Source organism: Salmo trutta, chromosome 25 (genome assembly GCF_901001165.1).
Source record: "Salmo trutta chromosome 25, fSalTru1.1, whole genome shotgun sequence".
Lineage (NCBI taxonomy): Eukaryota > Metazoa > Chordata > Actinopteri > Salmoniformes > Salmonidae > Salmo > Salmo trutta.
Genome location: NC_042981.1, coordinates 10018591 through 10045813, shown reverse-complemented (window position 1 = coordinate 10045813; position 27223 = coordinate 10018591). Strand labels below are relative to the sequence as shown.

General features: G+C 44.1%; 1 protein-coding gene across 3 annotated transcripts in view; it reads left to right on the top strand.

The window, feature by feature from the left end:
- Positions 1-27223, top strand: part of LOC115161975 (dynein heavy chain 6, axonemal) — a 64901-nt gene that overhangs the window by 30163 nt on the left and 7515 nt on the right. For all 3 annotated transcript variants that reach the window (XM_029712835.1, XM_029712836.1, XM_029712837.1), the window contains 43 exons: positions 404-483; positions 1189-1351; positions 1495-1584; positions 2041-2172; positions 2737-2946; positions 3228-3276; positions 3393-3613; positions 3862-4108; positions 4269-4341; positions 4435-4658; positions 4857-4973; positions 5236-5412; positions 5936-6068; positions 6229-6308; positions 6513-6709; positions 6848-6976; positions 7730-7870; positions 8013-8180; positions 9266-9436; positions 11030-11197; positions 11421-11507; positions 12620-12817; positions 13349-13507; positions 13594-13788; positions 13967-14148; positions 14273-14381; positions 15416-15541; positions 16294-16388; positions 16612-16771; positions 17018-17149; positions 17253-17348; positions 17496-17636; positions 17939-18154; positions 18506-18736; positions 21374-21495; positions 21674-21918; positions 22143-22582; positions 23952-24147; positions 24353-24565; positions 26020-26123; positions 26244-26400; positions 26630-26840; positions 27108-27210. In XM_029712835.1, the coding sequence (XP_029568695.1) occupies positions 404-483; positions 1189-1351; positions 1495-1584; positions 2041-2172; positions 2737-2946; positions 3228-3276; positions 3393-3613; positions 3862-4108; positions 4269-4341; positions 4435-4658; positions 4857-4973; positions 5236-5412; positions 5936-6068; positions 6229-6308; positions 6513-6709; positions 6848-6976; positions 7730-7870; positions 8013-8180; positions 9266-9436; positions 11030-11197; positions 11421-11507; positions 12620-12817; positions 13349-13507; positions 13594-13788; positions 13967-14148; positions 14273-14381; positions 15416-15541; positions 16294-16388; positions 16612-16771; positions 17018-17149; positions 17253-17348; positions 17496-17636; positions 17939-18154; positions 18506-18736; positions 21374-21495; positions 21674-21918; positions 22143-22582; positions 23952-24147; positions 24353-24565; positions 26020-26123; positions 26244-26400; positions 26630-26840; positions 27108-27210 (6888 nt within the window). The remainder of the gene's footprint in view (positions 1-403; positions 484-1188; positions 1352-1494; positions 1585-2040; positions 2173-2736; positions 2947-3227; positions 3277-3392; positions 3614-3861; positions 4109-4268; positions 4342-4434; positions 4659-4856; positions 4974-5235; positions 5413-5935; positions 6069-6228; positions 6309-6512; positions 6710-6847; positions 6977-7729; positions 7871-8012; positions 8181-9265; positions 9437-11029; positions 11198-11420; positions 11508-12619; positions 12818-13348; positions 13508-13593; positions 13789-13966; positions 14149-14272; positions 14382-15415; positions 15542-16293; positions 16389-16611; positions 16772-17017; positions 17150-17252; positions 17349-17495; positions 17637-17938; positions 18155-18505; positions 18737-21373; positions 21496-21673; positions 21919-22142; positions 22583-23951; positions 24148-24352; positions 24566-26019; positions 26124-26243; positions 26401-26629; positions 26841-27107; positions 27211-27223) is intronic.

The following is a 27223-nucleotide window of genomic DNA, read 5'->3' as shown; positions in this document are numbered from 1 at the left end:
TTTGCAGGTAGAACCCTTTTGGTTCCATGTAGAACCCTTTCTACAGAGGGTCTACCTGGAACCAAAAAACGTTCTCCTACAGGGACAGTCGAAGAACACTTTTGGAACCATTTTTTCTAAGAGCAACATTACAAACATTTCAGTTAAAACAGTTTAACATTTCAGTTAAAACAGTTGAAACAAACAGTTGAACATTTCAGTTAAAACCGTTGAATATTTCAGTTAAAACAGTTGAACATTTCAGTTAAATATCAAATACATACTGTAACTGTTCATGTTAATGTTTATAACTATGTTTATAGCTTTGACATTCTGAAAACTTTTGTTTTGCTTTTTTGTTGATGTCTTAAATTTTGTCTTTGTGTTTTTTTCCCCTTCGTTTCGTGGTTCTACTGTAATCTAGGACCATTATGATTTTGGAATGAGAGCCATAAAGTCAGTGCTAGTTCTCGCTGGTCAGAAGAGAAGATTCGCAGCGCTGTCGTAAGTATTGTGGCAAACCTCTTCAAAGTTAGGAGCGTTTGTCACAAATTAAGTGGGAAACTGTCACCAAAGTCAGCCCAGAATGAAAGTTCTTTCGAACATGACAGTACCTGTGTGTTTGTTTCTCTGTCCTGGTCCACCCAGGCCGCAGGTAAGGTCAAGGATAGCAGGGTTCGGTACACAAATCTGGTTCTCAGTAGGTCCAGGTCTAAACGCCAACAGGTAAGTCCAAAACAGTCCAGCTCGTACACGGTAAATCCAGCCAATGTAGATTGTCTCTTACTCTATGGTTCATAGATCCTTCCAGCCCTCTCTCTCTCTTCCTGGTTTTTCTTGACCCTTTATCTGTGGGTCAGCTCCACCTTCTGAGGGTTCCCCTTGCTTCTGGGAATTGTTTTGGCAGTCGGCCATTTTGCGATCTGTAGTTCTGATCGGGGTGGCCATTTTGGTGATCAGGCAGAGCCCGTTTATTAGTTCTGCCCTCACATATCTGCCATTTATCACTCGACCCCCTTCTTTGCCACAGTCTTAAAGAAACAAGAATCCTCTGCTTTCTTGAGGCCAAAAGGCATTCCCTTGAATTGGTACAACCAAAAGGCTGTGTCACTGGTCACTACCGTCTTCTCTTTGCTTCTCTCATTCATCTCAACTCGCCAGAGTTGTTGTAGTAAAAACATTGTGAGTAAATACTGTGTGATATTCCAGGTGTGGCCTGACACCAGAGGACGAATGCTGCGTTCTGATCTGTGCTTTACAAAACTCTAACTTACCCAAGCTGGTTCCTGAGGACGTTCCTCTGTTTAAAAGCATCATGGAGGATCTCTTCCCTGGCATCGTCAATCCCAAAACTATCCATCCTCAACTAGAGGTAATTCCTCGCCACGTGTACTCACACAGTCCGGTGTAGTCGGTGGTTGTTCTGGTAAAGTAAATAGAACTTGATTAGATCACTTGGCTGCATGTTTTTTTGGTTGTTGTGGTTAAAATGTATGTCATATGTATCTTCTCTAGATCGCCATAGCTAAGGCTACAGAGATGCTTGGATTACAACAATGGCCAAATCAAGCAGAGAAGGTTACACAGCTGTATAGCCAGATTTTGGTCAGTATTTGGTTTCTTAAACATCCCGGGTCCATACTTACGAACCCTTACTTAAACCTCAGATGGAACAAAAATGCTAGGTGTTAGCTTTTCCCATTGGAAAACATGTCAGAATTAGCTGCCTAGCTACCATGAGTTACTTGTATTTCCGGGAACAAAAACAAATCAACCAATGACTTCCGTTAAGGACTCTCATGAAAAAGTGTTAAATCACGTCCAACTATGTCTACTTCTTTAGTTGGTTGAAGAAGTATTTGTTAATGGAAATAATCACGCGGGCCAGCTGGTGGTGTTAGCATAGTGGCTAAGTGTAAAATGTTTTCCGATGGGAAAAGCTAACACCTAGCATTTTTTGTTCCAGAACGTCTACACCTGAGGTTTAAGCAAGCGTTGTCCTGTTGATATTGTGATTAATTCAATTCACAATATCATTCAACTTCAATATTGATGTTGCAGGCTCGAGGAGGGGTGATGTTGATTGGTCCTACCGGAGGAGGGAAGACAACAGCGAGACTCATCCTGCAGCACGCTCTACTCCTGCTGCCCTCTCTGTCTGAAGTCCACAGGAGGACCAGCGTCTTTATGCAGGTACTGCACATCTCTTTAGACACATCAAATCGTTTCCTGAAAACATCTGTCAGTGAATGTTTTTAAGTGTGTTTAAACATGCCGCTGCAGCTAAACTGGTGCAGATTTGATTCCTTTCAGATATGGTAGTGTTAGATATTATGTTTGTGTGTGTTGTTTAACGCTGCAATATGCCACTTTTTGTGGCGACGCGACCAAATTCATATAGAAATGTGAGTTATAGATCTGTCATTCTCATTGAAAGCAAGTCAAAGAAGCCGGGTAGATCTGTTCTATTTGCTCCATTTCTATGCTTCCCGTTCTTAAGTTTTGTTTTTGCGTCTTTTACTTTCGGTTTTGTACATCAGCTTAAAACAGTAGAAAATACAATGCAATGATTATCTATTGTTTGTTTTGTCACATAAACTGAAATTAGGCAAACTATTAGAATGTTAGCAACCAGGAAATGGTGTCGTGATTTCTGCATATAGCAGCCTGGTCCCAAATATGTTTGTGCTGTCTTGCCAACTCCTGTAATTGATTGCTGTGCTTGTTTCATTCTTTCTCTTAACTTCGATTGGGTAGTTGGCACCGAGTTCAGAGGTCCACGTGGAAAGCTTCACCATCAACCCCAAGTGTGTGAGCTTTGGAGAGTTGTACGGCCAGGTAGACCCCAACACTCTGGAGTGGTCAGACGGCCTGTTCGCCTCTGCAGTCAGAACCTACGCTAAAGAACTCTTCGAACAAGACAACAAGACTTCCAAAGACAGCGAGAGCAGGAACACCTCCTCTTCAGTCAGTGCTTATTGCATTTACATTTGAGTACTTCAGCAGATGCTCTTATCTAGACTAAACTACATTTCAGTCATGCATTCAACTGAAGTAGGTAAAACAACAATCACGATCCTTGCAAGTAAAATCTTTCTGAAAATAGCCGCCATCTATAAAATCATTGCTAGGAAGAGTTAAGCACCATTCTTTTTATTGCTATTCATTGTTTATGATCATTCATTCCAAGGATACTGTCATTTACACTGGTAACATTGGCCACACATGGGCTCTGTCTTCCCTTTCAGGATGTTTTGAGTGACTCCACTACACCCTTACCTCCCAGCAGTTATCAACGTATGTCTTAATGAACTCTGCTTGTGGTTATCACACAGTATAGTATCACACAATATTTGACAATGTTATCATTCAGAAATACATATATTTAAATGTGTCTCTTTCTTATTTCTTAGATAACTTCATGGTTGACAACTGGCGTTGGATCATAATGGATGGCCCAGTGGATATCCTGTGGGTCGAGAACCTGAACACCGCGTTGGACGACAACAAGACGCTGTGCCTGGTGAACGGAGAGAGGATCAGCCTGCCAGATGGCATTAGGTTCCTGTTTGAAGTGGATACTCTCAGCCAGGCCACCCCCGCTACCATCAGCCGCTGTGCCATGGTCTACATGGTACTGTGTCAAGATGCATTATGTTCAACCAGACCTACTCTTCAGAACGGTTCCCTGGACTCAGATTAATTCTCATCCTGGAGAATCTCCATTGCAAGTGTCCTCCGGTCCAAGATTAGGCTTAATCTGGGTCCGGGAAACTGGACCCCAATCTGTTATAGATTTTCATCTAATGTATTAAACTACAGTAGTTTGTTATACAAAGTTAGCATATTTGGATTATATATATTTTTTAATCGCCACTCCAGGATCCAGTTGACCTGGGCTGGAAGCCGTACGTGAGGCGCTGGCTGTCCCAGCTGCCCAGACAGCTGAGCAGAGAGGGAAGGAACCACATCCAGCAGCTCTTTGACCACAGCATCACCCAGGGGCTGAACTTTGTCAAGAAGCACCAGAAGCTGCTCAACTTCCAGATCCCGGAGATGTCCACAGTCATGACCGTCTGCAGCATCCTGGGGGCTCTCATTAACTTCATGCAGGGGAATGGTGGCCTGGGTAGGACAATCATCTGTAAAGCTAAGCATCATCTGTATTTCTTCTTCTTCTACTTCTACTACTTGTCTTTCTGTCCGTGTGGATGTTGTATTGTTTCCTATGTGGACTTTCAATAAGTTTGGTCCAAGTTTGATCAAATTTTCATTCCGTGGTGTCACAGGACTAAATCTTGAGACATTGTCAGAGGAAGACATTGGGAAGACCTCTGCAGACAATGAGTCCACAGGAAAAGGGTACGTATAAATGAAATCTATTGCTGTTTGTAGATACTATATTATCTTGGTTCAGCTTTAGTAAAGTTACTGTATATTTCTATTCTGTCACAGGGAGGATAACAAATGGTTTCTACAGAAAAACCCAGAAAAACTCAAGATTCTTCTTGGGAAGCTGTTTGTCTTTTCATACGCCTGGGGAGTGGGAGGAGTTCTAAACCATGTAGATGACTATGATGATTCCCCATCTGCTACTAAAGACAAAAGCTGTCACCTCCTCAATGTTTCACACGCATTCAAAAACCTGATCCACAGGTTGTTTGAAGGCGCACCTTGCGGTATGTGAATAGAATAATTAATCATGTCCAGGGACTGCAGAGGAAAATTAGCAATTTAGCTAAATCTGGTACAATGACATGTTGTACATGGTCTCTGACAAATGAACAAATAAGTAATGCTATAGTGTCCATTATATTTTCTTTTTTGTAGAACTTATCCCTCTTCATCAAACTTTATTTTGTCTCTGAATATTTCAGGTGTGTCTTTACCGGCAGGGAATCGTATGATCTTCAATTACTTTGTGGATCTACAGACAGGTGCCTTTGTTCCCTGGGATGAGTTGGTTCCTAGCACCGAGAGTCTGATACGCAAAGGTTTGCTCACACCTTTACCCTCTCTGGTGTGCAGGAAGCATCCATACATGCACTTTTCAATCGTACCGTTCAAGAGTGCTAAGATGAGTTTCAAATTTATTTTCCTTATGTAATTTCACTGGAAATCATTCTCACCAGAGCTCTCACGTTAAAACAACAGCATTAAAAACAGCAGCATTAAAACATACAGCATTAAAAACAGCAGCATTAAAACATACAGCATTAAAGGTTAGGGACTCACATTATACGTTCATTTCCTCAGGACTGAACACATCCTCAAGTTCTGAATCATTGCAGTTGGGAGGAGTCCTGGGAGAGTCTAACACAACAGATACCACCAGCTTTCTGAGATCAGGCCCCATCTGCAGCAATGATACTGTCCGCTACTCCTTTCTAATGAGCCTGCTGCTGCTCAACAAACAACCAGTACTTCTCACAGGTGATTCAGTCGAGATTTCACTCTGTATTATATAAGACTATAGGATCATTCTTTCCCCCAATTACATGCCTGTTGCTTACTATTCATGTTCTTGACAGAAAAAAATGGTTGTCTTTAACCAACTATTTTATCATTAAAGAGATTTAAGAGGTCTGATAATGAGGTTTGAATTGACTATTAGGGGATTTTGGAGTTAATGAGGTTTGTTTTGACTATTAGGGGATTCTGGAATTAATGAGGTTTGTTTTGACTATTAGGGGATTCTGGAATTAATGAGGTTTGTTTTGACTATTAGGGGATTCTGGAATTAATGAGGTTTGTTTTGACTATTAAGGGATTCTGGAGTTAATTAGGTTTGTTTTGACTATTAGGGGATTCTGGAGTTAATGAGGTTTGTTTTGACTATTAGGGGATTTTGAAGTTAATGATGTTTGTTTTGACTATTAAGGGATTCTGGAGTTAATTAGGTTTGTTTTGACTATTAAGGGATTCTGGAATGAAGGAGGTTTGTTTTGACTATTAGGGGATTCTGGAGTTGGAAAAACCATTCTCATCCAAAGTATTCTAAAGAAACTACAGAAAGACGGAGGAGAAATGGTGAATCAAGGGACTATACTGGGACAAGTCTTTCTACACAACCAAGCCAAGACAGCCAGGTAAAGCTAACGTAAAACACGATTCTCTTTTGTTGATCTTGTAAAAAATACATTATGTTGAGAAAGACAATGAGCTTCAGTATTATTGTGTAAGAAAGGCCCAGAGAGGCTGAGAGACTGATACGAATGAACAACCTAATGTACTGTATCTTTTCTCCAGCCTGTTGGAGGATGTTAACCTGCTGACAGCTGCTGTGTTTGGGGGAGATGCAGATAAGTCTACAGGCGATGATTCATTAAGTAAGGTTTAGTCAGGACTATCTAGTAGTCGTCAGTAGTAGTGAGCTTATCTAGTGAGTAAAGTTAGTAGTCTGACTAAAAGCCACATGTTCTCCTATTACCCTTCTCCTGAGAAAATGCTTTTTTCTTTAATGTGAACAATTTATTGTTGTCATAATAATTAAAACCATAAATATTTACAACTAAAACGTTGGTCTTTTCCAGGTGGCTTGTTAAGCAGCATGCCGTTTGGAGTGTTGCGCAGGATGCGTAGTCCCAGCCATACCTCAGAATCCTCAGGAATCCTGACCTGTACCCTCCAGTGCACTGCTCGTACAACCACTGCCTACATACAGGCACACATGTTACAAAACCTCGTCAAGAAAGGCAAAAATAACCTTGGTGCACCCAAAAATAAGTCGGTGAGTAAAATGTCATTACATAAACATGTCTGATAATAAACATTTTAAGTTTTGGATGCTCAAAGTACTCTAATGGATTTAAAATACACTAAAGATGGATGCATAATCAGCTTTGATGTTCTATGTTTCTCTCCTCAGGTCTTGGTGTTTGTAGATGATTTGAACATGCCAACACTTGATAGTTATGGCGCCCAGCCTTCCATGGAGTTGATTCGCCAGTTCATCGAGCTCCAGGGAGTATTCGATGCCAAGACTCTCACCTGGAAGGTACAGTACAATAACCATGGTGTTATTAGAGTTCGTGTCTACCATTTCCCTGTGATGCGTGATGCAAATCATAGCTATGTAAAACAGAACCCGTTGGAATTCCTGGGAGGCTTATTTTCTTCCTCGTTTGACATCAGATGTGATGAATAGGCCTAGTCTCTATACAGAACCGTGTTCTTGTGCTTTCTATTACTTTTATGCCAGCTCTCTATTTGTTTCTTTTCTTTAATTTAAAAAAATTAATTATTTTGTAATTTGTCCTCCTTTTTCCCCCAATTTTTTGATACCCAATTGCTCCGCAACGGGCTCGGGAGAGGCGAAGGTCGAGCCATGCGTCCTCCGAAACAAGACCCACCAAGCCGCGCTGTTTCTTAACACCTACTCGCTTAACCTGCTAGCCAGCCACACCAATGTATTGGAGGATACACTGACGACTGAAGTCAACTGATGACTGAAGTCAGCCTGCAGGCACCCGGCCCGCCACAAGGAGTCGCTAGAGTGCGATGAGCCAAGAAAAGCCCCCCGGCCAAACCCTCCCCTAACCCGGACGACGCTGGGCCAATTGTGCGCCGCCCTATGGGACTCCCGGTCACGGCCGGCTTTGACACAGCCTGGGATCAAACCCCAGGCTGCAGTGAAGCCTCAACACTGCGATGCAGTGCCTTAGACCGCTGCGCCACTCGAAAGCCCCCAGGTCTCTCTTAATAATGAATATATACTGTAACAATGATGTTTATATATCTGTTTCTACAGAGCATCCAGGATGTGACTCTGTGTGCAGCCTGTGCCCCTCCGGGTGGGGGCCGTCAGAACCTCAGCCCCCGTCTTCTCAGACACTTCTCTGTCCTGCTGCTGCCACACCCCTCTAGCAACACCATGCAACACATCTTCCAGGTCATTGCCACTCAGTCTTTAGTGGATTAGCTGCAGTACATCCTATACTAAGCCTACTGTATGTGTAAGTGGCAGCTGTGTCGCTATGTAATATCAAATTAGGGAAGTACCTGAAACCAATGCTTTCTGGTATATCAACCAGGTCCAACTCGGGAAGTTCTTTGGTATCAGAGATTTCTCCAAGGAGGTGCGTAAATGCAGGGAGGCCTTGGTGTCTGCCTCCATCACTGTCTACAATGAGATGTGTCAACGTATGATGCCCACTCCAGCCAAATACCACTACACATTTAACCTCCGAGACCTGTCCAAGGTAAGACACACACATTCTCATTGGTTTCTCTTCTTCCACTGTCTTTTACTATTGTGTGTGTTTAAGATCGTCTACATTACAGTCAGACTGCACAGAATCACTGATCTACAAGTCACCTTGCACTGCACCTAACTACTCAGTATGTGATCAACATGAGTGATTCTGCACCTCGCCTTACTCAAACTGATCCTCTTAAACACTGTGATTAGCTTAGGTATGGAGAGAGGCGCTTGACTAGCTGATATGCATTGGTAATCTCTCTATAGCTGGTCCAAGGCCTGATGCAGACCAGCGACTCTCAGCTGAACTCATTGGTAATCTCTCTATAGGTGGTCCAGAGCCTGATGCAGACCAGCGACTCTCAGCTGAACTCATTGGTAATCTCTCTATAGGTGGTCCAAGGCCTGATGCAGACCAGCGACTCTCAGCTGAACTCATTGGTAATCTCTCTATAGGTGGTCCAGGGCCTGATGCAGACCAGCGACTCTCAGCTGAACTCATTGGTAATCTCTCTATAGGTGGTCCAAGGCCTGATGCAGACCAGCGACTCTCAGCTGAACTCATTGGTAATCTCTCTATAGGTGGTCCAGGGCCTGATGCAGACCAGCGACTCTCAGCTGAACTCATTGGTAATCTCTCTATAGGTGGTCCAAGGCCTGATGCAGACCAGCGACTCTCAGCTGAACTCATTGGTAATCTCTCTATAGGTGGTCCAGGGCCTGATGCAGACCAGCGACTCTCAGCTGAACTCATTGGTAATCTCTCTATAGGTGGTCCAGGGCCTGATGCAGACCAGCGACTCTCAGCTGAACTCATTGGTAATTTCTCTATAGGTGGTTCAGGGCCTGATGCAGACCAGCGACTCTCAGCTGAACTCATTGGTAATCTCTCTATAGGTGGTCCAGGGCCTGATGCAGACCAGCGACTCTCAGCTGAACTCATTGGTAATCTCTCTATAGGTGGTTTAGGACCTGATGCAGACCAGCGACTCTCAGCTGAACTCATTGGTAATCTCTCTATAGGTGGTCCAGGGCCTGATGCAGACCAGCGACTATCACCTAAACTCATTGGTAATCTCTCTATAGGTGGTCCAGGGCCTGATGCAGGCCAGTGACTCTGAGCTAAACTCAGAGGAGGCTGCAGCCTACCTGTTTTCCCACGAGACCTCCAGAGTGTTCCACGACCGCCTGGTCAACGAGCAGGACAGAGAACTGTTCTTTCAGATACTGTCCAACGAGCTCCACAGTTACTTCAAGGTACTGGTAGCCAACGTGTCAAGAGAGGTCTCACGTGTACACAGTATCTCAACTGCTGAAATGTGTACTGCAGACGCACTTCAGGCCATTCAGAATGAGTTCTCTTTTCTTCTACTGTAATCCATTTATGCCAAGCTTATGCACATTTTGATTCCTGTGTTGCACTTATAAAAGGTTTTATTTGGGGACATTTTGCAGACGCTCTTTCCCAGAGCGACTTAAAGTTAGTGCATTCATCTTCAGATAGCTAGGTGAGACAACCAAATTCCTATGTGTTGAAAGTAGTTAAAAGTGCCTCCCGAATGGCGCAGCAGTCTTAAGGCACTGCATCGCAGTGCTTGAGGCGTCACTATAGACCCGGGTTCGATCCCAGGCTGTGTCGCAGCCGGCCGCGACCTGGAGACCCATGATGCAGCGCACAATTGGCCCAGCGTCGTCCGGGTTAGGGGAGGGTTTAGCCGACCGGGATGTTCATGCCCCTGGAGGCAAAGGGTGGTCCGACCCAATTTCGTGGTATCAAATTGGTAGTTACAGTCTTGTCCCATCGCTGCAACTCCCCTGCGGACTCGGGAAAGACAAAGGTCGGTACAACTGGTGACCGAAACACGGTACAACTGGTGACCGAAGTCAGCGTGCATGCGCCCGGCCTGCCACAAGGAGTCGCTAGAGCGCGATGGGACAAGACTGTAACTACCAATTTGATACCACGAAATTGGGTCGGACCACCCTTTGCCTCCAGGGGCATGGAAACGTTGCTCAGTTGGTATCAAGGGACCTAACGTGTGTCAGGAAAACATTCCCCACACCATTACACCACCGCTACCAGCCTGCTCTGTTATCACCAGGCAGGATGAGTCCATGGTCTCATGCTGCTTAACCCAAATCCTGACTTTGCTATCAGCATGACGCAACAGGAACTGGGATTCGTCAGACCGGGGAATGTTTTTCCACTCCTCAATTGTCCAGTGTTGGTGATGGCGTGCCCACTGGAGCTGCTTCTTCTTGTTTTTAGCTGATAGGAGTGGAACCCAGTCTGGTCGTCTGCTGCAATAGCCCATCGGTAACAAGGACCGACGAATTGTGCGTTCCGAGATTCCGTTCTGCACACCATTGTTGTACTTCGCCGTTATTTGTCTGTTTGTGGCCAGCCTGTTAGCTTGCGCCATTCTTGCCGTTCTCCTTCGACCTCTCATCAACGAGCTGTTTTCACCCACAGGACTGCTGCTGACTGGATGTATTTTGTTTGTCGCACCGTTCTCTGTAAACCCTAGACACTGTCGTGCGTGAAAGCCCAGGATGCCGGCCGTTTCTGAGATACTGGAACTGGCGCGTCTGGCACCAACGATCACACCATGCTCTAAGTCGCTTAGGTCACTAATTTTGCCCATTCTAACGTTCAGTCGAATAGTAACTGAATGCCTGTCTGCCTGCTTTATATAGCAAGCCACAGTCACGTGACTCAATGTCTGTAGGAGCGAACCATGAACTGGGTAGTGTACCTAATAAACTGGCCAGGCTGTCTTTGTCCAAACTGAGTGTATAATGACTTTCCAGTTACTTTTTCTTGTAACTTGTTTGTGCATGACTGTTAAGGTGTCCTGGCCACCAGAGGAGCTGATGAGAGAACCCATAGCATTCGGAGACTTCCTGGATATGAGCATCCCAACTGCTTCTAGGATCTATAAGCACCTGCCAGATTTTAAGAAGATCCAGGCTGTACTGGAGGAGTGTCACACTAGACATGGAAGGAAAGCCTCTCAGGTACAGTTCACCTTAGCCACACTGACTCACCCACAATAACATCTGCTAAACACGTGTATGTTACCAATACAATTTGATTTGATTTGACTACTTCTTTACAGTACAGTAAACTAGCAATGCGCAATCTCGATAAGATTAATATCTGCATGATAATAACAAATGTATTTTGTAAATCTGATGCGTGTGTGTGTGTGTGTGTGTGTGTGTGTGTGTGTGTGTGTAGTTCCCCATGGTGTTTTTCAGGGAGGCAGTGGAACACATCACTAGAGCCGCCCGGGTTTTCAGATTGAAGGGAGCACACATGATGCTGGTACCTGTCCTGGACACACCTTTTAGACCTCTGATGTCACTGAGACACATTCCCTGTATGCTCTCTTTTAGAGTGTGGACGGTAACTGTAACGATAAATTAGAAATAACTGTAAACGGACCGTTTATCGTTCTGCAGTACACCTGTCAGTCAACTGATCAAGACATCCTGTGGCAGCTGTAGGCCTAGTAATAACGTGTGTTCGTTGTCATAGTGACAACACAGACCATTCGGTGATTCAGGGTGTGTTCGTTGTCATAGTGACAACACAGACCATTCGGTGATTCAGGGTGTGTTCGTTGTCATAGTGACAATACAGACCATTCGGTGCTTCAGGGTGTGTTCGTTGTCATAGTGACAACACAGACCATTTGGTGATTCAGGGTGTGTTCGTTGTCATAGTGACAATACAGACCATTCGGTGATTCAGGGTGTGTTCGTTGTCATAGTGACAACACAGACCATTCGGTGATTCAGGGTGTGTTCGTTGTCATAGTGACAATACAGACCATTCGGTGCTTCAGGGTGTGTTCGTTGTCATAGTGACAACACAGACCATTCGGTGATTCAGAGTGTGTTCGTTGTCATAGTGACAACACAGACGATTCACCGCTTCAGGTTTGTTCGTGTGTTCGTTCGTCAGTGTGTGTTCGCAAATAACACTTCAATGTACATGTAATTATTGTGGCCACCAATATGCTCACACATGCCCAGTTATTCAGGCAAGCTTACCTTGCCCTCTGCCGTCTCGTCTCTCCGAGCAGCCTAGCACACCTACAAACAACAACGATTTAATATAACCTGTTTTTGATTGGTTGTCAATTTTTTATCGTCAGAGGGAAAGGGAAAAAAACCTCTCTTGTTCTCCACTCTTTGTGTAGTTATCGTTGTAGCGCTCCTGTTCACTTGAATTAGAACTGTTTTAATTGAACAATACTATACTAACTGAAGGATAAACCCTATAGCTCAATAATATGTTGTTCAGGTTCCCAATGGCTATTGCATCACTATTACACATTCATGGCTCCTTCCTGCTATTTGATTGATTGATTCATTGATTGAATGATTGATTGATTACTGATAATGACTGACCACTTTATTCCCTCTGTGTAGATTGGACTGGATGGCACAGGGAAGGAGGAGTGTGTGACTCTGGCCTGTCATGTGTCTGGAAGCCATCTCTACAGGCTGTCTGTCTGCCGGAACTGCAGCTACTCAGACTTCAGAGATGACTTGAAGAGGGTGTTCAGACAGGCCGGGATCCACCGTAAAAACACTGTGCTGCTCATCACTGACTCAGACATCGTCAAGGTCAGTTTAAAGTGTGAAAGACAGTAGGAAGATTAGCTAGCCTGGTCCATATCTGTTACGTACTATCGTTAGCTAGCCTGGTTCAGATGTTATGTACTATCATTAGCTAGCCTGGTTCAGATGTTATGTACTATCATTAGCTAGCCTGGTTCAGATGTTACGTACTATCATTAGCTAGCCTGGTTCAGATGTTACGTACTATCGTTAGCTAGCCTGGTTCAGATGTTATGTACTATCATTAGCTAGCCTGGTTCAGATGTTACGTACTATCGTTAGCTAGCCTGGTTCAGATGTTATGTACTATCATTAGCTAGCCTGGTTCAGATGTTATGTACTATCATTAGCTAGCCTGGTTCAGATGTTATGTACTATCATTAGCTAGCCTGGTTCAGATGTTATGTACTATCATTAGCTAGCCTGGTTCAGATGTTATGTACTATCATTAGCTAGCCTGGTCCCTAGATCGGTATCGTTCGTAAAAGTAGTCCATTCTATTGATCACCTGTGACATCTTCTCTGTTTTGTTCAAAGGAATCAGTCCTTGAGGATCTGAACTGCATTCTGAAATATGGAGATGTCCCTGGCCTGTTTGACAACGATGAGATTGATTCAATCACTGTGGATCTCAAGTCAACCATGGAGAGCTCTATTGGTGAAAATAGAGAGGAGATGTACTCTTATTTCATAGAGGTACAGTACGGTATAATATTCACTGTAGATTTGTTGATTTATGCCATGGTTTGAGAAGAAGCATTTGACTTCTTCTTCTTCTTTAGCAAGTTCATCAGAGACTACACATCGTCCTGGCCCTGAGCCCTGCTGGGATGCGTCTGAGACAGTACTGTTGGGCCCACCCGGCCCTGCTCTCCTGTTGTAACATAGACTGGTACTGTGAGTGGTCTAAAGACGCTCTGCTGCAGGTAGCCAGCAGCACCTACATCAACTCTGACGACTTTGACTGGCTCGGACAGGTACAGTAGTTCCCCATTCACCAGATAATAATGACAAGTGTTATTTGTATGTGTACTACAATTAAACTTCTATCTGCAAATGTGTACATGAAATAAACCAAAAACAAAACAAGGTTAATTGTACATATTGAATGAGGATTAGGTCCAGAATCTGGAACACCAGTTGTCTACCTTTCAGGTCCTGCAGAACAAGGTAGCCAGAGTGTGTGTGGATATCCACTACAGCTCAACCCAGATGGCTGCTCAGTACCTGCAGGAGATGAGAAGGCCCTACTACATAGTCCCGAGCACTTTCATCGAGTACATAGACACCTTCACCAAGATGTGTCGTTCAGAGGGGTCTAAGCTCCATAATGTCAGGTAAAGGCTGGAGGTTGATTTATTCATTGATTCATTTGTTGGTTGTGACTGTTTTCTTGGAAATGATGTTTGCTGAGCAGAGAGCAATATTAAATGGACTGTATATAATCTGTTTTTCCCACAGAGATCGCTTTAGTAACGGACTCTCTATATTATCTGAGGCAACATCTCTAGTCACTGTCATGCAAGATGAACTGCTAGCTCTGGGCCCACAGATAGAGGAGAAGTCAAAGGTAAATAACAGAGGATTCAATATCAAGATAGGGTGTTCAGATTTTGAGAGAGCGAGAGAGTGTAACTAATTGATTGTGTGTGTGTGACTGACTGATTGTGTGTGTGACTGACTGATTGTGTGTGTGACTGACTGACTAATTGTGTGTGTGTGACTGACTAATTGTGTGTGTGACTGACTGATTGTGTGTGTGTAACTGATTGTGTGTGTGTGACTGACTGACTGATTGTGTGTGTGACTGACTGACTGATTGTGTGTGTGACTGACTGATTGTGTGTGTGTGACTGACTCATTGTGTGTGTGTGTAACTGATTGTGTGTGTGTGCCTGACTGACTGATTGTGTGTGTGACTGACTGATTGTGTGTGACTGACTGACTGATTGTGTGTGTGACTGACTGATTGTGTGTGTGTGACTGACTGATTGTGTGTGTGACTGACTGATTGTGTGTGTGACTGACTGACTAATTGTGTGTGTGTGACTGACTAATTGTGTGTGTGTGACTGACTGATTGTGTGTGTGTAACTGATTGTGTGTGTGTGTGTGACTGACTGACTGATTGTGTGTGTGACTGACTGACTGATTGTGTGTGTGACTGACTGATTGTGTGTGTGTGACTGACTGATTGTGTGTGTGTGTAACTGATTGTGTGTGTGTGACTGACTGACTGATTGTGTGTGTGACTGACTGATTGTGTGTGACTGACTGACTGATTGTGTGTGTGTGTGTGACTGACTGATTGTGTGTATGTGACTGACTGATTGTGTGTGTGTGTGACTGACTGATTGTGTGTGTGTGACTGACTGATTGTGTGTGTGTGTGTGTGACTGACTGATTGTGTGTGTGACTGACTAATTGTGTGTGTGTCTAACTGACTGATTGTGTGTGTGTCTAACTGACTGATTGTGTGTGTGTGTCTAACTGACTGATTGTGTGTGTCTGACTGACTGACTGATTGTGTGTGTGTGACTGACTGATTGTGTGTGTGTGACTGACTGATTGTGTGTGTGTGACTGACTGATTGTGTTTTGGACAGGAAATAGAGATATTGATGGGTAAACTGAAAGAGGATTCTCAAGCTGTGGAACAAGTCCGAGCCATCGTCAAAATGGAAGAAGACATGATGGTGCAAGAAACACGGATCGTTCATGAATATGCAGAGGTGAGGTGAACATCAATATGAATATGCAGAGGTGAGGTGAACATCAATATGAATATGCAGAGGTGAGGTGAATATCAATATGAATATGCAGAGGTGAGGTGAACATCAATATGAATATGGTGAGGTGAACATCAATATGAATATGCAGAGGTGAGGTCGAACCTCAATATGAATATGCAGAGGTGAGGTGAATATCAATATGAATTTGCAGAGGTGAGGTGAACATCAATATGAATATGCAGAGGTGAGGTGAACATCAATATGAATATGCAGAGGTGAGGTGAACATCAATATGAATATGCAGAGGTGAGGTGAACATCAATATGAATATGCAGAGGTGAGGTGAATATCAATATGAATATGCAGAGGTGAGGTGAATATCAAAATGAATATGCAGAGGTGAGGTGAATATCAGTATGAATATGAATATGGTGAGGTGAACATCAATATGAATATGCTGAGGTGAGGTGAACATCAATATGAATATGCAGAGGTGAGGTGAACATCAATATGAATATGCTGAGGTGAGGTGAACATCAATATGAATATGCAGAGGTGAGGTGAATATCAATATGAATATGCAGAGGTGAGGTGAATTTGAATATGCAGAGGTGAGGAGAACATCAATATGTTTTTATGAGAGTGCTACGTACACCCACACTCACCCTTTGATAAATGTGTTCTCTGTTGACTGTGAGTAACATTTTGTTTATGTAAATCATTTGTTCCCATTGTGTGTTGTAAAATTGTAGGATGCTACGGCAGATTTGAATAAAGTTTTGCCTCTGCTGGAGAAAGCAGTTTCAGCTTTAGATGCTCTGGAAAAGAGCGACATTTCAGAAATAAGGCAAGTGCATAAAATCATACTTAATTCTTCACCGAAACATGACTTTTCCTTTCATAAACACTTGGGGTTACAATATTGTTGTCAAATTTACCTGATCAAAAACATTTTTCCAAGTAGAACTAATGTTTTGAGGCAACGAATCAATATGACACACTGTCAATATGTAATACTGAATTCATTCTGAATTGAATGAATTGATCTCCTGTTCATTATTTGGCTCCAGAGTTTACACCAAGCCTCCAGAACTGGTCCTGACAGTGATGCATGCAGTCTGCATCCTGCTACAGCAGAAGCCTGACTGGACTACAGCTAAACAGCTGCTAGGAGACCCTGGCTTCCTCAAGAGACTGGTCAGCCTGGACAAAGACAGCCTGCCAGAGAAGGTACAGTATTTAGGCTCCAATCATACCTTGAGATGTGCTTATCTTCTAGCTTTAGATTCTCTTGTTTATTATGCTTGTGTATAACTGTCTTGTGGTCCTGTGTGGCTCAGTCGGTAGAGCATGGCACTTGCAAGGGTTGTGGGTTCGATTCCTGCTAGGGAAAATGCACGCTTTAGATAAAAGTGTCTGCTAAATGTCATATATTATATTATAATACTGCATGATACTATGTTTGAATTGCTGTAGGTGTTTCTGAAGTTGAGGAGGTATTCTAAGTGTCCTGACTTTAACCCTGCCAAGGTGGGCATGGTGTCTATAGCCTGTCGTTCTATGTGCCTCTGGGTGCTGGCTTTGGAGCACTACCATGATGTCTACAAGGTACACTTTGACTGTTGTATGCCTTTAGTTCTCCAGAAGGAAATATGACCTTATTGTTATTCATGAATGCAGCAGTGTTATATTGATGTCCTATCTTCCCCAGATAATTGAGCCCAAACAGAACAAAGTTAACGTGGCTCAAGCAGCATTGGTGAAATCAGAATCTAATCTGATGAAAAAGCAGAAAAGACTATCGAAGGTAAGATATTTACTGTTTGGCAACGTGTTTGATAATTAATTCACACAAATGACAAGGGCTCATTTCTCCGCTCAATGTATGCTTTATCAATGAATTGATTGATTGATTAATTGGTTGATGATTGATTGTTCTGTGCTGTCTGTTTAGATCGAGGAGCATCAGAAAGCTTTGGAGGACCACTACAATGCCAGTGTGTCTGAGAGACAGGAGCTGGGGACACGTAAAGAGAGGACCACCAACAGAGTGCAGAGAGCTGCTTCACTCATATCAGCCCTGTCTAATGAAAAGGTCCTATAAACAGTTCCTATACAATAGTAAATATTGTTGAATTTCATAAAGCCAGACCGATATGGGACTTATGGATCTGATTTGATACCCGTCTTTGGGAGTCAGAATACACCGATTCCGATATTTCTGCCGATACATATGTTTTTTAGATGACAATGTCACTGTTTTAGGTACAAATTGATCTCCAAAAGAGATGCATCCCTACAATGACACTTTGAATGCTGATTTCTTCCATGCGTGCTTTCTGTTGATTTGACCTGCCTGTTGCCCTGTGTGTGTCTGTGTATATCTCTGTGTATCAGGATCGCTGGGAGAAAGCAGTGTGTGACCTGGACAACAAGCTGCAGCACATAGTGGGTGACGTCATGGTTTCCTCAGCGTTCATCACGTACTGTGGACCTCTGACGGCCGACTTCCGTAAAGCCATGGTGAAGAAGTGGCTGGACTTCTGCCACAACATGGAGATCCCTATCTCTCCTCAGTACACCTTCACCTCAGCTATGACTGAGAAGAACCAGGTGATGTGGTCATTTAGCAGGCGTTTTTATCCTAAGCAACTTACAAAACTGTTAGCATTGACAGACACATAAATGCACTGATCGACGTTCAGTGGTGCAAGTAATCTCTTAACATTAGTCTCATTTAATTCCGAGCTATAGCTCCACACGATAGTGGATTCAAAGCATTCTGGGGCGATATCCGCCTCAAAGGATCATAAAGCTCAATCTCATGTGAATGTTCACAAAATACTTTTAAGAAATTACAAACAACAACACACACATTTTGTTTTGGCATGTATTGCCATAATGCACCAGATTTAGCTATTTTCTCAACATTTTAATGATATCGAAAAATCTTATCTCCCTCAGGTGAGACACTGGCAGAACACAGGCCTGCCACCAGATCAGAACTCCACAGAGAATGCTTTGATTGTGAAGAACGGTCCCCACTGGCCCCTGCTGATCGACCCCCAGGGCCAGGCCACCAGGTGGATAAGCTCTATGGAGGGGGTCAGGCTCAGGAAGATACTGGCCTCAGACCCCAACTATATGAAGACAGTGGAGAGGGCCATTCGCATGGGGGACGCTGTCCTTATTCAGGTACTTGCTTAGGCTACTTAAACCCTTTAGTTCTTTGGGGAGAATAGATTATTTGACAAATTTCCTCCATGTTGATCCCTTATTCAGGTATTGCCATATAAAATATAACATTTGATTGATTTTAATTCTACAATATATACATGTGAATGGAAACAGCTAATTTGTCTGTAAACATTCCAAATGTCGACAAAACAAAATACGCTAGACAAGGTCTGTAAAAATAAGTATGCGAGAAATGGCAGTGGAAACTACTGATCTAATAACCATCAAATCGAAGTAAATGTGGAGTCATGCATACATATGTTGTGGTCCTCCCATACGACTCGGGGAAACATACAGTTTATTAGGCTACAGATGAAGTCAGTTGTGATGAACTTCACAGGGGGGTGAAAGTTCACAGTAATGAGCTTAATGCTGCTTTCCAATAAATATAGAGGGTCTTATTCTGATCGATGGTTCGCTGCCGTTTGACAAATAAAAATGATTGCGCTCTTTTGTCCATAATAATCCCATCAAGTAGGCCCATCAAATTCAACTCTAGACCGCAAAGCAAGTTTCACTGCCTTTTTTCATTGTTCCCCTCTAATCAGGGACTGATTTAGAACTTGGACAACAGGTGGGTGCAATTAATTACAGTGAGGGAAAAAAGTATTTGATCCCCTGCTGATTTTGTACTGTTTGCCCACTGATAAAGAAAGGATCGGTCTATAATTTTAATGGTAGGTTTATTTGAACAGTGAGAGACAGAATAACAACAAAAATATCCAGAAAAACACATGTCAAAAATGTTATAAATTGATTTGCATTTTAATGAGGGAAATAAGTATTTGACCCCCTCTCAATCAGAAAGATTTCTGGCTCCCAGGTGTCTTTTATACAGGTAACGAGCTGAGATTAGGAGCACACTCTCAAAGGGAGTGCTCCTAACCGCAGCTTGTTACCTGTAAAAAAGACACCTTTCTACAGAAGCAATCAATCAATCAGATTCCAAACTCTCCACCATGGCCAAGACCAAAGAGCTCTCCAAGGATGTCAGGGACAAGATTGTAGACCTACACAAGGCTGGAATGGGCTACAAGACCATCACCAAGCAGCTTGGTGAGAAGGTGACAACATTTGGTGCGATTATTCGCAAATGGAAGAAACACAAAAGAACTGTCAATATCCCTCAGCCTGGGGCTCCATGCAAGATCTCACCTCGTGGGGTTGCAATGATCATGAGAACGGTGAGGAATCAGCCCAGAACTACACGGGAGGATCTTGTCAATGATCTCAAGGCAGCTGGGACCATAGTCACCAAGAAAACAATTGGTAACACACTACGCCGTGAAGGACTGAAATCCTGCAGCGCCCGCAAGGTCCCCCTGCTCAAGAATACATATACATGCCCGTCTGAAGTTTGCCAATGAACATCTGGATGATTCAGAGGACAACTGGTGAAAGTGTTGTGGTCAGATGAGACCAAAATGGAGCTCTTTGGCATCAACTCAACGTGTTTGGAGGAGGAGGAGGAATGCTGCCTATGACCCCAAGAACACCATCTCCACCGTCAAACATGGAGGTGGAAACATTATGCTTTGGGGGTGTTTTTCTGCTAAGGGGACAGGACAACTTCACCGCATCAAAGGGACGATGGACGGGGTCATGTACCGTCAAATCTTGGGTGAGAACATCCTTCCTTCAGCCAGGGCATTGAAAATGGGTCGTGGATGGGTATTCCAGCATGACAATGACCCAAAACACACGGCCAAGGCAACAAAGGAGTGGCTCAAGAAGAAGCACATTAAGGTCCTGGAGTGGCCTAGCCAGTCTCCAGACTTTAATCCCATAGAAAATCTGTGGAGGGAGCTGAAGGTTTGAGTTGCCAAACGTCAGCCTCGAAACCTTAAGATCTGCAAAGAGGAGTGGGACAAAATCCCTCCTGAGATGTGTGCAAACCTGGTGGCCAACTACAAGAAACGTCTGACCTCTGTGATTGCCAACAAGGGTTTTGTACTAAGCCATGTTTTGCAGAGGGGTCAAATACTTATTTCCCTCATTAAAATGCAAATCATTTTATAAAATTTGACATGGATTTTTTTGTTGTTATTCTGTCTCTCACTGTTCAAATAAACCTACCATTAAAATTATAGACTGACCATTTCTTTGTAAGTGGGCAAACGTACAAAATCAGCAAGGGATCAAATACTTTTCCCCCCCACTGTATCGGGTAGAACAGAAAACCAGCAGGCTCCGGACCTCGTAAGGTAAGAGTTGAATACCCCTGATGTAGGCTATACCTACACTGTATCTGCCAGCAGTTGGCTAGAGCGCGCATGCCAACACTGGAGTGGGCACATTCGTTATATAACGCAACAGTTTTAGTGACAAAACCATCAGTAGAGTTGAAAATGTGATGGACTGGGTATTTAATAACAAAAGGTATTTTTATGTATTCTACGTCATCACGCACAGCCTTTTATCCACAAGAAGTCAATTTGATGGAAACATCTCTTGTGGGAAAATGTGGATTTTTTTTCATGCAGATTTTACAAATCTGTTCCCAATTGAATGGAAACTTAGCTAGTGGTTTTCTTAAATGAAATTAGATTATTAGTCCTTATCGATCCTTACCTTTGATCATTCTTCTGTTTTCAGGATGTTCTTGAGAACATAGATCCCTGTCTTCAGCCAATCCTGATCAAGAACCTTACAATACGTGAGGGTCAATCATTCATCAATATTGGAGACACTGAAATTGAGTACAATCCCAACTTTAGGTATATTTACTCATTCAATTGAGCCCTTATTTTCATCAAATTACCCTTCATTAAAAAATATAAATGTTCGTATTTGAAGCAATAGGAATAGATCTTATAAGTTGTCACAACTCCTCTCCTCCTCATCTCCTGCCTTCTCCTCCTCCTCCTCTCCCCTCTCCTCTCTTTCTCACCGAAGGCTCTACCTGGCCACCTGTCTGCCCAACCCCCACTTCCTCCCGGCAGTGTGTGTCCTGGTGAAGCTGATCAACTTCTCGGTAGAGTACGAGTGTCTGCAGGAGCAGCTGCTGTCCAGCGCGGTGTCTCTGCATCAGGCGGAGCTGGAGCTGCACCACAACCAGCTCCTCCACACTATTACTGCTGACCTGTTCAGCCTTCACGAGCTGGAGAACAGGTCCCTGCTGCTGCTGCAGGACACCCAGGGTGAGGGAGGGAGGGAGGTGGACAGGTGGATGGATTTTGTGCCGTTTCACCTGTCCCTAAATGTAACGTGAAAATGTTGATCAAGATCGACTGTTGGCTTTGCTTCTAGCACTCTTTCACTATTGTTTTTACTAAGAGGACAGAGAAAGGATAGAGATGAGCACATTGTCTCCCTTCACCTAAAATGTGACATATTAAAACACTAATACTTTGTCTTGCTTTAGGACACATATTGGACGACCAGGACCTCGTTGATAACCTGAAAAAGTCCAAAGTCACCTCCAATGAGATCTCCGTGCGAGTTGAGACAGCTAAGGACAAGGAGAAGGAGATCGACGAGGTCCGCAAGAAGTACCTCCCTATCGCTAACCGTGGTGCAGACCTGTACTTTGTCCTGGCCGACCTCACCCAGATCAACTACATGTACCAGTTCTCCCTGGACTGGTTCAATGACATGTATGTGAAAGCTTTGCAGGTGGCTACGGAAGGCCAGGAGTGGCCCACCCTGGACGTGTCCATGCCTGTGACGGGCACCCTGCGCCCGGCTGGAGCTAAAAGCCTGAGGAGGGCTGTGGTGGTGCCTGGAACATGTGCTCCCAACATGGGGGACTTTAACCTTCGTCTCCTCAAGATGATGAACGCCATCACTGAGAGTATATACAAGGTAACAGTATTGATAATGATGAATGCCATCACTCAGAGTATATACAAGGTAACAGTATTGATAATGATGAATGCCATCACTGAGAGTATATACAAGGTAACAGTATTGATGATGATGAACGCCATCACTGAGAGTATATACAAGGTAACAGTATTGATGATGATGAATGCCATCACTGAGAGTATATACAAGGTAACAGTATTGATGATGATGTATATACTCTCAGTGACGGCATTCATCATCATCAATACTGTTACCTTGTATATGCTCTCAGTGATGGCATTCAAGGTAACAGTATTGATGATGATGAATGCCGTCACTGAGAGTATATACAAGGTAACAGTATTGATGATGATGAATGCCATCCCTCAGAGTATATACAAGGTAACAGTATTGATAATGATGAATGCCATCACTCAGAGTATATACAAGGTGACAGTATTGATGATGATGAATGCCATCACTGAGAGTATATACAAGGTAACAGTATTGATGATGATGAATGCCATCACTGAGAGTATATAGAAGGTGACAGTATTGATAATGATGAATGCCATCACTCAGAGTATATACAAGGTGACAGTATTGATGATGATGAATGCCATCACTGAGAGTATATACAAGGTAACAGTATTGATGATGATGAATGCCATCACTGAGAGTATATAGAAGGTGACAGTATTGATAATGATGAATGCCATCACTCAGAGTATATACAAGGTGACAGTATTGATGATGATGAATGCCATCACTCAGAGTATATACAAGGTGACAGTATTGATGATGATGAATGCCATCACTCAGAGTATATACAAGGTAACAGTATTGATAATGATGAATGCCATCACTCAGAGTATATACAAGGTAACAGTATTGATAATGATGAATGCCATCACTCAGAGTATATACAAGGTAACAGTAATGAGAGTAACAATCATGGACAGGTAACATGCTATTTTCTTCTGGGTTTTATGCATCTTAAGTGGAGCTTGATTGAGTTTTTCTATTTAGTTTTGTGGCAAGCATCCACCCAGCCAGTTAATTAACAGGTTTATAGGACAAGAACACCTACCACTTTTAGAAATATTTGTTGTAAAATCCATTACTGGTGTTTGTTCGTTCTAAAAACAGTGTGAAAATGGAACTTGGAAGTTTTCAAATGCGAGACTAGTGAAATACTCAATATTATCTAGTCTTTCTGCTGTGGATCTCCTCTTCTTAATGTCTCCCCCCCACTCTCTCGCTCTCCCTCTCGCTCTCCCTCTCTCTCTCCCCCCTCTTTTTCTCTTTCTCTCTCTCTCTCCCTCTCCCCCCTCTTTCTCTCTCTCTCTCTCTCCTTACTCTCTCTCTCTCCCCCTTCCCCCTCCAGGAAGTGTCCCTGGCCCTGTTTGTGGACCACCAGGTGGTTTTCTCCTTCCTAATGTGTTGTAACATCATGAAGACCAACAAGAACAACATGATAGTAGGCAGCACTGAGTTCCTGCCTGCTGAAGAGTGGAAGATATTCCTACACTCTGCTGTGCTGGCCAGCATGATGGACTCAAAGAGAGCCGAGCAGGAGGAAGGTCAAAAATACCTGCTGTGTCAGGCATTTGTCAGTAACATGAGGCCGCATATTGAATCAGAGATTGTCTTTTAAAAGGCTCCAAACTATCATTCAACTGGAAAATAAGTAGACCATGAATGAGTGAGCATTTTAGTAATTAAGTGGGGTGGGGGGGTGACCACAGTAAAATGGCTGAGTGCATCTGTGTGTGATTGTCTCACTAGGGGAGCTCCTGGGAGAGCGTCCGGACTACCCGTGGCTGACAGACAGCATGTGGGCACAGTGCCAGTACCTGTGTGCCCACCTGCCCTGCTTCGCCACCCTCTACAAGTCCATCCAGACCAACCGTGTGCAGTGGGAACTGTTCCAGCAGGCTAGAAACCTTTATGAGTTCCTCAGTGAGCCCTACGCTGGACACGCTGCTTCTGATACTGAAGGTCGGTGTTGCTGCGCTGGAACATGAAGCTTCCCTGGTGAACATTGGGTTGCTTGACTTATTCCTTGAAGCTCTTGTGCAGAAAAGAGCCTCGACTATAGCATCTCCAGTGAGCCTTGCTCTGGGAAGTTTTCTGTCCTGTGTTCCCTGATGCACGTTGTGTTTGAATTCACCACAGAGTATAATTTCCTTGACTTCTTTCACAGAACCTCTTCATGGTAATGACAAGCCATACTCGTTCCCCCTCACCAATAGAATCTCATTCTAGCTCGTTCCCCCTCACCAATAGAATCTCATTCTAGCTCGTTCCCCCTCACCAATAGAATCTCATTCTAGCTCGTTCCCCCTCACCAATAGAATCTCATTCTAGCTCGTTCCCCCTCACCGATAGAATCTCACTCTAGCTCGTTCCCCCTCACCAATAGAATCTCATTCTAGCTCGTTCCCCCTCACCAATAGAATCTCATTCTAGCTCGTTCCCCCTCACCAATAGAATCTCACTCTAGCTCGTTCCCCTCACCAATAGAATCTCACTCTAGCTCGTTCCCCCTCACCAATAGAATCTCACTCTAGCTCGTTCCCCCTCACCAATAGAATCTCATTCTAGCTCGTTCCCCCTCACCGATAGAATCTCACTCTAGCTCGTTCCCCTCACCAATAGAATCTCACTCTAGCTCGTTCCCCCTCACCAATAGAATCTCATTCTAGCTCGTTCCCCCTCACCAATAGAATCTCATTCTAGCTCGTTCCCCCTCACCAATAGAATCTCATTCTAGCTCGTTCCCCCTCACCAATAGAATCTCATTCTAGCTCGTTCCCCCTCACCAATAGAATCTCATTCTAGCTCGTTCCCCCTCACCAATAGAATCTCATTCTAGCTCGTTCCCCCACACTGATAGAATCTCATTCTAGCTCGTTCCCCCTCACCGATAGAATCTCATTCTAGCTCGTTCCCCCTCACCAATAGAATCTCATTCTAGCTCGTTCCCCCTCACCAATAGAATCTCATTCTAGCTCGTTCCCCCTCACCAATAGAATCTCACTCTAGCTCGTTCCCCTCACCAATAGAATCTCACTCTAGCTCGTTCCCCCTCACCAATAGAATCTCACTCTAGCTCGTTCCCCCTCACCAATAGAATCTCATTCTAGCTCGTTCCCCCTCACCGATAGAATCTCACTCTAGCTCGTTCCCCTCACCAATAGAATCTCACTCTAGCTCGTTCCCCCTCACCGATAGAATCTCACTCTAGCTCGTTCCCCCTCACCGATAGAATCTCATTCTAGCTCGTTCCCCCTCACCGATAGAATCTCACTCTAGCTCGTTCCCCCTCACCGATAGAATCTCATTCTAGCTCGTTCACCCTCACCAATAGAATCTCACCTTAGCTCACCTCTTGTGTCATGAATGAATGTGTGTGTGACATCATGATGTGGTTTGTCTGTCTATCTGTCCAGGAGAGTCATCCCAGTCAGCAGCAGCCTCGAAGGACAGGCATCTCACCAAGTGTGTCCACATCTTCCCCTGGGAGAGCCTCTCAGGCTTCCAGAAGATCATTCTGGTGTGTGTGTGTGTGTGTGTGTGTGTGCGCGCGTGCATGTGGGTTACAGCTTTGTGAGAACTCAAAATATTCTCCTTGATAAATATGATGAACTCTGTTGAGGCTGTCTTTATCTCCCAGGTGAAGATCCTGAGGCCTGAGTGTCTGAACACAGCAGTGAAAGCTTTTGTCATAGAGAAGATGGGTTCTAAGTACCTGGAGGTTGGAAAGATCTCCCTGAGAGAGGTGTATGAGCGCTGCTCTGCCAACGTGCCTATCGTATTCCTCCTCTCCCCTGGTAAGACTACTGCTACTCTTGTGTACTAGACATCCTCCCTAAACTGGTGTGTAATAACCTTGGTGTTAGGCTGCTCGTTCCACCCTCTTTCTCACCAGTAGGATTTGGGACAAAACACTGGGACACTCAAAGCTTCTTTTACACCTTTGAAATTCCTGGACAATATGGTGTAGTGTACAAGCAGCTTTAGGTCATGTCTGATGTCCTTATTCTTCCCCTGTCTGTTCAGGCATGGACCCAGCCTCCCTCCTGGTGCGTCTGGCCCAGGAGCTGAGGGGTAGCAGCCTGCACCTGGACATGGTGTCTCTGGGTCAGGGCCAGGGCCCCAGCGCAGAGGAGCTCATTTACAAGGCCCAGGTCCTCAAGGGCCGCTGGGTCTTCCTGCAGAACTGCCACCTGGCCGCCTCCTTCATGCCCAGACTGCAGACTGTCGTCAACTCGTGAGTGGATAACAGCACCTATCGGTGCACTGTTTTGAGCTTTTATTTTGCATGTTTTTATGTCTTAATATAGTTTTTATGCTGATGGGTAATGTCGTGTGAGACAATATGATGTAGTAGTACGTTGGTTTGAAACCACGTTGAAACATAGAGGGTCCTGTGAGATGCCTTTAGGTGTGGTCCTGTTAGGGGCTTCTACCCCACAGGACCCAGCTGTAGACAGATGCCTCTCCACAGACCTGAGTATTTTTCATCCCTTCTGCTCAGGTTGAAGTGGAAAGGATCAGACCTGGACCCTCACTTCCGTCTGTGGCTGTCCTCTAAACCAGACCCAGTGTTCCCTGCCTCCATCCTGCAGAGAGCCGTTAAGGTCAGCCAGGCCT